The following is a 13,964-nucleotide window of genomic DNA, read 5'->3' on the forward strand; positions in this document are numbered from 1 at the left end:
GGTTCACAGCTCATCAGAGGAGTCTACATGAGGGTACTTTTATACCGCTAAGTTCAAAAGGTCCCTCTCATGACCCCTATGCCAAGTTCACTCCCCCCATCCACACCATATGTCCCCTTTCCACCCACCCTCTCAGGCCGGTCATGCGCCCTGTGCCAAGCTCTGGCAATTCCATACCAATTGACCTTATTATGTGTGTTTGGCTGAGAGCCCAGACATCCATTAGACTATCAGAACACCTGCTTCCCAGAGGAAACTGATTGACACCACAGGCTCTCTGACTGCAGTTAATTTCACTATGTTTGTTATAAAATTCAGGTGGTTTCATGTGTTTTTTTTCACTGCCTGAAAGGGTGGTAGAGGCCGGGACACCCACAATTTTTAAGTAATATTTATATGAAATGCCATAGCATATACAGCTATGGGCCAAGGGCTGGAAGATGGGATTAGAATAGATAGGTGCTTGATGGCCTGTACGGACTCGATGGGCCGAAGGGCCTCTATCCGTCCTGTAAAACTCTATGGTTTTAGAAACACCAAAGGACATGAATGATTGACACTTCTATTAACCAGTTTTCTCCACAGGGATTACACTTTTTCCAAAGCTTTTTTTACGTATTCCATTTTAGGTTGGGGTGTTCATTGCTTCGAGAACGTGTACAGTGGGTCACTTAGAACAGAAGCAATGAAGAGTCTGCTTTGGCAGGCACTTTCTCCAACGCTGGGTGGACGATCTGGGGATTTTCTCAACTTCCCCACCAGCATAGAGGATGGACACCAGGTCAAAATTGCTGTTTAATCCTTCCACCATTTCCTTGTTTTCTATTGTTAATTCCCCAGACTCATAGAATCATCGAACCCCTACAGTGCAGAAAGAGGCCATTTGGCCCATCAAGTCTGCACAGACACTTCGAAAGACCACCCAACTCCCTGCCCTGAAACCCCAGCCTGAGGGACAATTTTTAGCATGGCCAATCCACCTAATCTGCACATCTTTTGACTATGGGAGGAAACCGGAGCACCCGGAGGAAACCAACACAGACACGGGGAGAACGTGCAAACTCCACACAGACAGTCAACCGAGGCCAGAACTTAACCCAGGTCCCTGGGGCTGTGAGGCACTGTGCTACCGTGCTGCCCACTCTCTGGAGGACCAACACTCTTTTTAAATACCTGGAGAAACTCTTTCTATCTGTTTTTATATTTCTAGCTCGCTTTCTCTCATGTTCGAATTTCTCTTGTCCTTTTTAGTATTTCTTGTTTCTTTCATCGAATCACAGAATTTACAGTGCAGAAGTAGGCCATTCAGCCCATCGAGTCGACACCGGCCCCTGAAAAGAGCCGTAACACCAGCCAACCTTTTTGGACACTAAGAGCAATTTATCATGGCCAATTCACCTAACCTGCACATCTTTGGACTGTCGGAGGAAACCGGAGCACCCGGAGGAAACCCACGCAGACACGGGGAGAGAATGTGCAGACTCCGCACAGACAGTGACCCAAACAGGGAATCAAACCTGGGATCCTGGAGCTGTGAAGCAACTGTGCTAACAATTGTGCTGCCGTGCCCCCCTGAATTTCAATTCAATACGAACCTTAACTTTCTTATTTAGCCACAAGTTCCCCATGGCAGGCTCATTCAGAAAGTTAGGGGGCATGGAATACAGCTTCTCCAAACAGGCGCCGGAATGTGGCGACTAGGGGCTTTTCACAGTAACTTCATTTGAAGCCTACTTGTGACAATAAGTGATTTTCATTTTCACAGGGAAATTTGGCTGTCTGCACACATTTGGCTGGCCGAAAGAAGACAGTGAGTGGTAGTGGATGGAAAGTATTCCGCCTGGAGGTCGGTGACCAGTGGTGTCCCGCAAGGATCTGTTCTGGAACCTCTGCTCTTTGTGGTTTTTATAAATGACTTTGATGAGGAAATGTAAGGGTGGGTTAGTCAGTTTGCCGATGACACAAAGGTTGGAGGAGTTGTAGATAGTGTTGAGGGTTGTTGCAGGTGCAGAGCTGGGCTGAGAAGGGGCAGAGGGAGTTCAACCTTGATAAATGTGAAGTGATTCATTTTGGAAGGTTGAATTTGAATGCTGAATACAGGGTTAAAGGCAGGATTCTTGGAAGTGTGGAGGAACAGAGGGATCTTGGGATCCACGTACATAGATCCCTCAAAGTTGCCACCCAGGTTGATAGGGTTGTTAAGAAGGCGTCTGGTGTGTTAGCTTTCATTAACAACGTGATTGAGTTTAAGAGCCGCAAGGTTTTGCTGCAGCTTTATAAAACTCTAGTTAGACCACACTTGGAATATTGGGCGCGATTCTCCGCACCCCACGCCAGGTGGGAGAATCACGGGAGGGCCGGGCGAATCACGCCACACCGCCCTGGCACCCGCCGCGATTCTCCCACCCCCCAAAAATGGCGTGTCGCGTTTTTCGAAAGGCTGCTCGAGAATCGCCACTCGCCGTTTCTCATGGCGACCGGCGATTCTCCGGCCCGGATGGGCCGAGCGGCCTGCCGAACCTGACTGGTTCACGCCGGCGCCAACCACACCTGGTCGCTGCCGGCGTGAACAGCGCGCGACAGGTGAGTGTGGGGCCTGTGGGGGGCGGAGGGAGGATCGAGCACCACGGGCATGCTCAGATGTTTGGCCCGTGATCGGTGGCCACCGATCATCGGGCCGGCGTCTGTAAACGACACACTTTCCCTCCGCTGCCCCGCAAGATCAAGCCGCCATGTCTTGCGGGGCAGCGGAGGGGTAGACGGCAACCGAGCATGCGCGGGTTGGAGCCGGCCAACCTGTGCATGCGCGGCTGACGTCACTTCGGCGCTGCCGGCCGCGTCATTCCCGGCCCGCCGTTTTGACACAAGCGTCAAGGCCGGGCGCTCGGAATTCACGCGCCGCCGCACTTAGCCGCCCGGGGGGGGTGGAGAATAGGGGGCGAGTAGCAGCCTCCGACGCCGGAGTGAAACACTCCGGGTTTCACTCCGGCGCCGGCACTCAGTCTCCCGTTGGGAGAATCGCGCCCATTGTGTCCAGTTCTGGTCGCCTCATTATAGTAAGGATGTGGATGCTTTGGAGAGGGTACAGAGGAGATTTACCAGGATGCTGCCTGGACTGGAGGGCATGTCTTATGAAGAAAGGTTGAGGGAGCTAGGGCTTTTATCACTGGAGCGAAAAAAGCAGAGAGGTGACTTGATAGAGGTGTACAAAGTGATGAGAGGCTGGATAGAGTGGATAGCCAGAGACTTTTCCCCAGGGTGGAAATAGCTGTCACGAGGGGACATAATTTTAAGGTGATTGGAGGAAGGTATAGGGGAGATGTCAGAGGTAGGTACAGTCCCTACCTGAATATCCTGAGGTTCAAGTTTTTTGGAAGCCGCTGACCTCTTCACATGTTTAAGTGGCTGCGTGAGGGGAGTGGTGTGCACAGAATAACATCGGCTCTGAAAGCACAACAGGAATAATGAGCACAGATCATTGCTCGAACATGTCACCAATCTGCCACGAGACAGCAGCTGTCAATATTCAAAGGGTCTCAATTAGTCTGCGTTGTCCCGGTAACCAGTTTAAACCAGCAGTTTAGGTAATAAACAAGTGTGAATAGTTTATGGAGGTTAAACAGATTACAGGCGATTGGGAAGGTCCCTGAGATATACCCCAACCAAGGAGGTTGACAGCGGCAGACTGATGTGCACACAGACGGCATAATCAAAGAATAACGAAGGTATAATTGCCCAAACCTTGAGAAGCCAGGGAGGCAGTTACCATCCTGGTCAGGCCAGTTTCCAGCCACCAAGCCTGAAGGCCAAGTTTACAGCAAACAAGCTTATACGTCTCAGAGCAGGGGCAGTGCACAAAACCTTTATAACTGCAATTTTAAAATATGTTTGTAGCACTAGGAAAAAAGACAGTTCCCAGATTTGAGAATCATCCCCGTACTGTGATAACTACGGGAATACGAAAGAGTAGGTCATTCAGCCCCTTGAGCCTGTCACACCATTCAATGAGTTCATGGCTGATCTGTGGCCCACCTCAGGCCCCTCCCCCAGTCTCAGGTCACTCAATCAGTCACAGGCCCTTCTCCCAGTCTCAGTCTCCTCCCCCAGTCTCAGGCCCCTCCCCGAGTCTCAGGCCCCTCCCCCAGTCTCAGGCCTCTCCCCCACTGTCTGGGCCCCTCCCCCAGTGTCAGGCCCTTCCCCCAGTCTCAGGCCCCTCCCCCAGTCTCAGGCCTCTCCCCCAGTGTCTGGGCCCCTCCACCAGTCACAGGCACCGCCCCTATCTCAGGCTCCTCTCCCAGTCAGGCTCCTCCCCCAGTCACAGGCTCCTCCCCCAGTCAAGCTCCTCCCCAGTCTCAGATCCCTCCCCCAGTCTCAGAACCCACCCCCAGTCTCAGGGCCCCTCCCCCACATCTCAGGCTTCTCCCCCACTCTCAGGGCCACTCCACCAGACTCAGGCCATTCCCCAATCTCAGGCCCTTCCCCAGTCGCAGCCTCTCCCCAATCTCAGGTCCCTCTCCCAGTCTCAAGGCCATGACACCAGTCTCAGGTCCCTCCTCCAGTCTCAGGCTCTGCCCCCAGTCTCAGGCCCCTCCCCCAGTCTCAGGCCCTTCCTCAGTCTCAGGCCACTACCCCAGTCTCAGGCCCCTCCCCCAGTCGCAGGCCCCTCCCCAGTCTCAGGCCCCTCCGTAGTCTCAGGCTCCTCCCCTGCTCTCAGGCCCCTCCCCCAGTCTTAGGCCCCTCCCTCAGTCTCAGGCCCCTCCGTAGTCTCAGGCTCCTCCCCTGCTCTCAGGCCCCTCCCCCAGTCTTAGGCCCCTCCCTCAGTCTCAGGCTCCTCCCCCAGTCGAGCTCCGCCCCCAGTCAAGCTCCACCCCCAGTCACAGGCCTCTCCCCCAGTCACAGGCCTCTCCCCCAGTCACAGGCCTCTCCCCCAGTCTCAGGCCTCTCCCCCAGTCTCAAACCTCTCCCCCAGTCTCAGGCCTCTCCCCCAGTCTCAGGCCTCTCCCCCAGTCTCAGGCCTCTCCCCCAGTCTCAGGCTTCTCCCCGTCTCAGGTCTCTCCCAGTCTCAGGCCCATCCCCACTCTCAGGCCCCTCCCCCACTCTCAGGCCCCTCTCCTAGTCTCAGGCCCCTCCCCCAGTCTCAGGCCCATCCTCACTCTCAGGCCCCTCCCCCAGTCTCAGGCTCCTTACCCAGTCTCAGGCCCCTCCCCCAGTCTCAGGCTCCCCTAGTCTCAGGCCCCTCCCCCAGTCTCAGGCCCATCCCCTCAGGCCCCTCCCCCAGTCTCAGGCCCCTCCCCAGTCTCAGGCTCCTCCCCCAGTCACGCTCCACCCCCAGTCACAGGCCTCTCCCCCAGTCTCAGGCCTCTCCCCCAGTCTCAGGCCCATCTCCCAGTCTCAGGCCCCTCCCCAATCTCAGGCCCCTTCACCAGTCCCAGCCCCTACCCAATCTCAGGTCCCTCCCCAGTCACAGGCCCCTCCTCCCCCAGTCTCAGGCTCCGCCCCCAGTCTCAGGCCCCGCCCCCAGTCTCAGGCAACTTCCTCAGTCTCAGGCCAATACCCCAGTCTCAGGCCCCTCTGCAGTTTCAGGCTCCTCTCCTGCTCTCAGGCCCCTCCCCCAGTCTCAGGCACCTCCCCCAGTCGAGCTCCACCCCTAGTCAAGCTCCACTCCCAGTCACAGGCCTCTCCCCCAGTCTCAGGACTCTCTCCCAGTCTCAGGCCTCTCTCCCAGACTCAGGCCCATCCCCACTCTCAGGCCACTCCCTTAGTCTCAGGCCCCTCCCCTAGGCTCAGGCACCTCACCGTCTGAGGTCCCTCCCCCAGTCAAGCTTGTCCCCAAGTCTCAGACCTCTCGCCCAGTCTCAGGCTCCTCCCAGTCGAGCTCCAACCCCAGTCGAGCTCCAACCCCAGTCACAGGCCCCACCTCCAGTCTGAGGCTCCTTCCCCAGTCTCAGACCCCTCCCCCAATCTCAGACCCATTCCCCCAGTCTCTGGCCCCTCCCCAGTCTCAGGCCCCTCCCCCAGTCTCAGGCCCTCCCTCAGTCAGGCACCTCCCCCAGTCTCATGCTCCCAGAGTCAGTCTCCTCCCCCAGGAACAGGACCCCCCCAATCTCATGCTCATCCCTCAGTCCCAGCCCCTCCTGAATCTCAGGCCCCTACCCCAGTCACAGGCCCCTCCCCCAGTCTCAAGGCCACAACATCAGTCTCAGGCACCTCCTCCAGTCAGGCTCTGCCCCCCAGTCCCAGGCACCTCCCACCAGACAGGCCCCGACCACAGACTCAGGCTCCTCCCCCAGTCTCAGGGCCCCTCCCCAATCTCAGGGCCCCTCCCCCAATCTCAGGCTGATCCCTGTCTCAGGGACGCTCCCCCAGTCTCAGGGACGCTCCCCCAGTCTCAGGGACGCTCCCCCAGTCTCAGGGTCGCTCCCCCAGCCTCAGGGTCCCTCCCCCAGTCTCAGGCCCCTTCCCAGTCTCAGGGCCCCACCCCCAGTCTCAGGCCACTCCCCCAGTCTCAGGGTCCCTCCCCCAGTCTCAGGGTCCCTCCCCCAGTCTCAGGCCCCTCCCCCAGTCTCAAGGCCCCACCCCTAGTCAGGCCCCACCCCCAGTCTCCCCCAATCTCAGGCCCCTACCCCAGTCACAGGCTCCTCCTCCCCCAGTCTCAAGGCCACGACACCAGTCTCAGGCCCCTCCTCCAGTCTCAGGCTCCGCCCCCCCAGTCTCAGGCCCTTCCCCCAGTCCCAGGCCCCTCCCCAGTCTCAGGGCCCCATCCCCAGTCTCAGGGCCCCATCCCGCCTCAGGGCCCCACCCCCAGTCTCATGGTCCCTCCCCCAGTCTCAGGCCGCACCCAGTCTCCTCCCTCAGTCTTAGGCTCCTCCCCCAGTCTTAGGCTCCTCCCCCAGTCTCAGGGCCCCACCCCCAGTCTCAGGGCCCCATCCCGCCTCAGGGCCCCACCCCCAGTCTCATGGTCCCTCCCCCAGTCTCAGGCCGCACTCCCAGTCTCCTCCCCCAGTCTCAGGGCCCCACCACCTGTCTCAGGGCCCCACCACCTGTCTCAGGGCTCCCCCAGTATCAGGGCTCCTCCCCCAGTATCAGGGCTCCTCCCCCAGTATCAGGGCCCCTCCCCCAGTCTCATGGTCCCTCCCCCAGTCTCAGGCGACTCTCCCAGTCTCCTCCCCCAGTCTCAGGGACCCACCCCCAGTCTCAGGGACCCACCCCCAGTCTCAGGCCGCTCCCCCAGTCTCAGGCCCCTCCCCAGTCTCAGGGACCCACCCCCAGTCTCAGGCCCCTCCCCAGTCTCAGGGCCTCACCCCCAGTCTCAGACCCCTCTCCCAGTCAGGCCCCTCCCCAGTCTCAGGTCCGCTCCCCCAGTCACAGGGCCGCTCCCCCAGTCTCAGGGCCGCTCCCCCAGTCACAGGGCCGCTCCCCCAGTCACAGGGCCGCTCCCCCAGTCTCAGGGCCGCTCCCCCAGTCTCAGGGCCGCTCCCCCAGTCTCAGGGCCGCTCCCCCAGTCTCAGGGTCCCTCCCCCAGTCTCAGGGTCCCTCCCCCAGTCTCAGGCCCCTCCCCCAGTCTCAGGCCCCTCCCCCAGTCTCAAGGCCCCACCCAGTCTCAGGTCCCGCCCCCAGTCTCAGGGCCCCTCCCCCAGTCAGGCCCCCTCCCCCAGTCTCAGGCCCCCTCCCCATTCTCAGGCCCCTCCCCAGTATCAGGCTCCTCCCCCAGTCTCAGGGCCCCACCCCCTAGTCAGGCCCCACCCCCAGTCTCCTCCCCGTCTCAGTCTCCTCCCCCAGTCTCAGGCCCCTCCCCCAGTCTCAGGGCCCTATCCCTAGTCAGGCCCCACCCACAGTCTTAGGCCCCTCCCCCAGTCTCAATCCGCTCCCCCAGTCTCAGGCCCCTCCCCCAGCTGACAGGTGCTTTCACCCCCCCTCCCCCCGGTTTATTTTGAAGTTTGGAATCCCAGACCCACCGCTCCGCGGCCCAGGAGGCGGCCACAGCCTGAGAGCAACATCGCAGGTCCAAGGCGGGGCCGTGCCTGTGGGGCGGGGCCAGGCAGGGGCGGGGTTTGTGAAGGGAGAGGCCCGGTATGGGGCGGGGCCCGAGAGGGGGCGGGGTTTGTGAGGGGACGAGGCCTGTGAGGGGGCGGGGCCCTGGAGGGGCGGGGCCCTGGAGGGGCGGGGCCCTGGATTGGTTTAAAGGGGAATGTTTATTGGTCGGCAAAAATACTCTTAAAGGGGAAGGCCACTTTTCTGTTGACAGCTTTGTGGCGGTGACCTGAATAGAATGCTTTACTATATAAACACAGAAAAGTGGAGCAGGAAGAGGCCATTCGGCCCTTCGAGCCCGATCTGCCATTCGGCCCTTCGAGCCCGATCTGCCATTCGAACCCTATCCGCCATTCGGCCCTTCGAGCCCGATCCACCATTCGGCCCTTCGAGCCCGATCCGCCATTCGGCCCTTCGAGCCCGATCCGCCATTCGGCCCTTCGAGCCCGATCCGCCATTCGGCCCTTCGAGCCCGATCCGCCATTCGGCCCTTCGAGCCCGATCCGCCATTCGGCCCTTCGAACCCGATCCGCCATTCGGCCCTTCGAACCCGATCCGCCATTCGGCCCTTCGAGCCCGATCCGCCATTCGGCCCTTCGAACCCGATCCGCCATTCGGCCCTTCAAGCCCGCTCCGCCACTCATATCCTTTGAGTCCCATTGCCTGTTTTAGACTGAACTACTTCCTGTGGTAACGAATCCCACAGGCTGACTACTCTCTGGGTGGGGAAATGTCTCCTCGTCTCTGTCCCAAATCATCTACCCCGTATCCTCAGACCCATCTTAACCCAACAACGCCTGTGCTAACATGGTCAAGCAACCCCGCGATGATAAAATCCTCAACCTAATTTTAAAATGCCTTGCTGTCTGTAAATCTCCTTCCGACATCCCTCCGAAATATCTGCGCTGCTCCAACTCTCACTCAACAGTCATGCCTTCATCTATCTGGACCCTCAGCTTTGAAACTCCCTCCCTAAACATCTAACCGTTTCAACCTATCCCTTTGACCAAGCCTTTGACTATCTGCACAAATACCTGGATCCAGGAGTGTTGTGTGCAGAATTATGAGGGGTATGGATGGGCAGGCACTCTTTCCCAGGATGGAGGGGTCAGTTACAAGGGGGGCATAGGTTTAAGGTCCATGGGGTAAAGTTTAGAGGAGATGTGTGAGGCAGGTTTTTTTACACAGAGGGTGGTGAGTGCCTGGAACGTGTTGCCAGGGGAGGTTGTGGAAGCAGATACATTAACGGCATTCAAAAGGCATCTTGACAAATACATGGATAGGATGGGTATAGAGGGATAAGGCACAAGGAAGTACTGAGGGTTTTGGCCAGGGTTGGAAGCCTGACCGGTACAGGCTTGGAGGGCCGAAGAACCTGTTCCTGTGCTGTATTGTTTTTTGACGCCTCACAGCGGCAGGGACCAGTGTTCGATTCCGATGTTGGAGTTAGTACGTTCTCCCCGTGTCTGCGTGGGCTTCCTCTGGCTCCGATTTCCTCCCACAGTCCAAGGATGTGCAAAAATCTCCCAGTAAACATTCCCAAATGTTTGGCCCCTTGTTCACTACGTGACAAGTTGTGTGTGTCATGTGGTGAATGTGATATATATATGTATATATGATAATTCACATTGTCTTTGTAAGCACAGTAGTGCTATCCTACCACTAGGGGGAGTAGCGCTGGGAGCACTCAGGAACTTGTACTGGGCTCCACCTTTGGCTCCGCCCACGACTCCTCCCCCGAGTGCAGCTGTATAAATACCCTTGTCCAGAGTCAGCCCGAGTTCACTAAGAGTTCATCAACGGGTAACAGGCTGGCTCTGAAGTAAGTCGATTAAAGCCTAGATTCATATCGGAAACACATGTCTGGTGAATTGATGGTTCCATCAATTTAATCGACTTAAGAACAGTAAAGATCGATTATGGAATCGGCCCTCAAGCCTGGGCGCCTGGAACTCGACCCGCAGGATGCAGAGGCTAAAGAAATCTCCCACTGGATCCAGTGCTTCAAGGCCTACCTGGCAGAAGCGAGCACAGCCGAAACGACAGAGGATCAGAAGCTAAGTCTACTGCACGCGAGGGCGAGCCACAGAATCTCTACGCAGATAAACTCGGCCAGTTCATATACTGCGGCGCTAGCAGTTCTCGATAAAATTTATGTAAGGCCTATTAATGAAGTTTACGCTCGCCATGTATTCACGGCTCGCCTCCAGCGGTCTACAGAATCACTCGCCGAATTTCTAAGGGAACTCAATAATTTGTCCAATGACTGTAATTACCAAGCGGTTACCGCGGCTGAACACAGGGAACTTGCGGTACGCGATGTTTCTGTAGCGGGCCTCAGGTCTAACTATGTGCGCCAACGACTGCTGGAAAAGGTGGCCCAGGACTTAGAAACAACTGTGGAATCTGCTACCACGATGGAGGTCTCCTTCCGCAGCCTTAACTCGTTCCCCGCGGACCCCGCGACCCAATCATAGGCCCCTGACCAGTGACTCCCTCAGGCCTGTGCTACGCGGCCACCCAGCCACCATGCTGCCCCAGCCAGCCACTATGCTGCTCCAGCCAGCCACTATGCTGCTCCAGCCTGCCATTTCTGCGGCCAGAACCAGCACCCGCGGCAGCACTGCCCGGCCCGCAACACGACCTGCAGCAGCTGCAGGCGAAAAGGCCATTACGCTAGACTGTGCCTCGCTAAAAGGGCCCCAGCTTCCAACTCCCCAGCGACTCAAAGTAATCGCTCTCCTCACTCGCAGGCCCGCGGGGCCCGAAACGCTGCGGCCTATGCCCCGACTCCGCCCCCTCCAGCCACGTGCGATCCATGGGGGCCGTCATCTTGGACGCCATCTTCCTCGCCACCCGCCACGTGCGATCCACGGGCCCGATCGGCATCTCCGTGCTCGTACAACTCTGCGGAAGAATTCAAATTTGACTATGAACTCAGAGGGCAGTCACCACGGGGCCACTCCAGCACAGCTGATCAAGCCGCCGACTAACTGCAATTCAGCGCGGTCACCCTGGACCAATCACGACCAAAGAATCTACGAAACTCGATGGCAGAGTCCATATCAACGGGTACAAAACGCCATGCCTCTTCGACTCCGGGAGCACGGAGAGCTTCAGACATCCAGACCTGGAAAGACGCTGTTCGCTCCCCGTTTTCCCCATGCAGCAAACTATCTCGCTCGCTTCAGGCTCCCATTCAGTCCAGATCCAGGGGCGCACCGCCGCGACACTCACAATCCGAGGCGCTAGCTACTCGAAATTCAAACTCTACGTTTTGCCCGAACTCTGCGCGTCACTCTTATTAGGCCTAGACTTCCAATGTAACCTCAAGAGCCTCACCCTCAGCTTCGGCGGGCCCCTGCCCCCACTCACTATCTGCAGCCTTGCTACGCTGCGAATCCCCCCCCCCTCCTCTCTTTGCCAATCTCACAAAGGACTGTAAACCCGTAGCTACTCGTAGCAGGCGGTATAGCCTGCAGGATAGGGTATTTGTCAGAGCAGAGGTCCGAAGGCTACTCAGTGAGGGGGTTATAGAGGCCGGCAATAGTCCCTGGAGAGCTCAGGTGGTGGTCGTTAAGACCAGGGAAAAGTTCCGTATGGTGGTCGACTACAGTCAGGCCATAAATAGATTTACGCTCCTCGACGCGTATCCCCTCCCCAGGATTGCAGACATGGTAAACCAGATCGCCCAGTACCGGCTCTTTTCCACGGTGGATCTGAAGTCTGCATACCACCAGCTCCCAATCCGCCCAGAGGACCGCCACTACATGGCATTCGAGGCCCATGGCCGCCTCTTCCATTTCTTCCGGGTCCCTTTCGGCGTCACTAATGGGGTCTCGGTGTTCCAACGAACAATGGACCGAATGGTGGACTGCGGGCTGCGGGCCACGTTTCCGTACTTGGACAATGTCACCATCTGCGGCTATGACCAGCAGGACCACGACGCCAACCTCCACCGTTTTCTCCAGACGGCCAGAAACTGAACCTCACGTATAACAAGGAGAAATGCGTCTTCCGCACAACCAGACTAGCCATCCTCGGCTCTGTCATGGAAAATGGAGTCCTGGGCCCAGACCTGGACCGTATGCGCCCCTCTTAGAACTCCCCCTCCCCCATTGCCCCAAGGCCCTCAAACGGTACTTGGTCTTCTTTTCCTACTACGCCCAGTGGGTCCCTCAATATGCGAACAAAGGCCGCCCACTCTTTAGGGCCACACGATTTCCCCTGTCAGCCGAGGCTCGCCAGGCCTTCGACGGCATCAAGGAGGACATCGCCAAAGTGGCCATGCAGGCGGTGGATGAATCCACTCCATTTCAGGTAGAGAGCGACGCCTCAGAGGTAGCTCTTGCAGCCACGTTAAATCAGGCAGGGAGACCAGTTGCATTTTTCTCCCGTACCCTCTCCGCTTCAGAACTCCGACACTCTTCAGTCGAGAAAGAAACACAAGCCATTGTGGAGGCTATCCGTCACTGGAGGCACTACCTCGCAGGTAGGAGGTTCACCCTCATCACCGACCAAAGATCGGTTGCCTTCATGTTCGACAACTCGCAAAGGGGTAAAATTAAAAACGACAAAATTCTGAGGTGGAGGATCGAACTCTCCACCTACAATTACGATATCAAATATCGACCCGGGAAGCTCAACGAGCCTCCGGATGCCCTATTCCACGGGACATGCGCCAGCACGCAGATCGACCAATTAAAAGTCATCCACAATGACCTCTGCCACCCAGGGGTCTCCCGGCTCGCCCACTACATCAGAGCCCGAAACCTGACTTTCTCCAACGAGGAGGTAAAAGCCGTCACCAGGGATTGCCCGATCTGTGCGGAGTGCAAACTGCACTTCTATAGACCAGACAGGGCCCACCTGGTCAAGGCTTCTCGGCCCTTTGAACGCCTCGCGATTGATTTCAAAGGGCCACTCCCCTCAACTAACAAGAACGTTTACTTTTTAAACGTCGTAGACGAGTTCTCCCGTTTCCCATTTGCTATCCCGTGCCCCAACATGACCTCCCACACAGTCATTAGGGCCCTGCATAGCATCTTCACTCTGTTTGGTTTCCCCAGCTACGTACTTCATGAGCAACGAGCTGCGTCAGTACCTGCTCGACAAGGGCATTGCCTCGAGTAGGGCTACCAGCTACAACCCCAGGGGGAACAGGCAGGTGGAAAGGGAGAACGCGATGGTCTGGAAGACGGTCCTACTGACCCTCCGGTCTAGAAAGCTCCAAGTCTCCCAGTGGCAGGAAGTCCTCCCAGACACGCTCCACGCTATTAGGTCCCTTTTGTGCACGGCGACCAACCAGACCCCTCACGAGAGGCTCTTCATTTTTTCCAGGGGCACTACCACGGGAGTCTCACTTCCGGCATGGCTGAGGACGCCGGGCCACGTACTTCTGAGGAAACACGTCAGGGTGCACAAAACCGACCCCCTTGTTGAAAAGGTGCGCCTGCTCCACTCCAACCCCCAGTACGCATTCGTCGAGTTCCCTGACGGCCGTCAGGACACGGTTTCCCTCTGGGATCTGGCACCCGCTGGATCCAGCGCCTCCTCTACCCCCACAGAAGGATCTCTCACCCTACACCCCATGCTGCCGCCCCCTCGCGCTCCCGAGCCCGCTCCACCAGTTCCGCGCACCCACGCCGGCCAGCCCCCAGCGCCCTGTCAGTCCCCGGTCGAACTAGGAGAGTATGAAGCTCGGATACAACCCTCCCTGGAGTCCGCCATTGTACCCCAGCACACAACACCCATCCAGCCACCGCCAGAGGCTGCAACCCCGGTGCTCCGCAGATCACAGCGGACAATTCGACCACCGGACAGACTGACGTTGTAGACCACCACCCCCGCCCGACTTGATTTTTTTGCAGGGGGCGAATGTGGTGAATGTAATATATATATATATGATAATTCACACTGTCTTTGTAAGCGCG

General features: G+C 57.7%; 1 protein-coding gene across 1 annotated transcript in view; it reads right to left on the reverse strand.

Moving 5' to 3' along the window:
- LOC119956635 (cytochrome b-c1 complex subunit 2, mitochondrial-like) overlaps positions 1–8,033 on the reverse strand; it is a 185,365-nt gene extending 177,332 nt beyond the window's left edge. The window contains exons 1-2 of the mRNA XM_038783975.1: positions 7,956–8,033; positions 3,346–3,444 (exon numbers count right to left, since the gene is read on the reverse strand). Of these exons, the coding sequence (XP_038639903.1) occupies positions 3,346–3,444; positions 7,956–7,997 (141 nt within the window). The 5' untranslated portion in view covers positions 7,998–8,033. The remainder of the gene's footprint in view (positions 1–3,345; positions 3,445–7,955) is intronic.
- Positions 8,034–13,964: the final 5,931 nt, after the last annotated feature.

Source organism: Scyliorhinus canicula, chromosome 23 (genome assembly GCF_902713615.1).
Source record: "Scyliorhinus canicula chromosome 23, sScyCan1.1, whole genome shotgun sequence".
Taxonomy (NCBI): domain Eukaryota; kingdom Metazoa; phylum Chordata; class Chondrichthyes; order Carcharhiniformes; family Scyliorhinidae; genus Scyliorhinus; species Scyliorhinus canicula.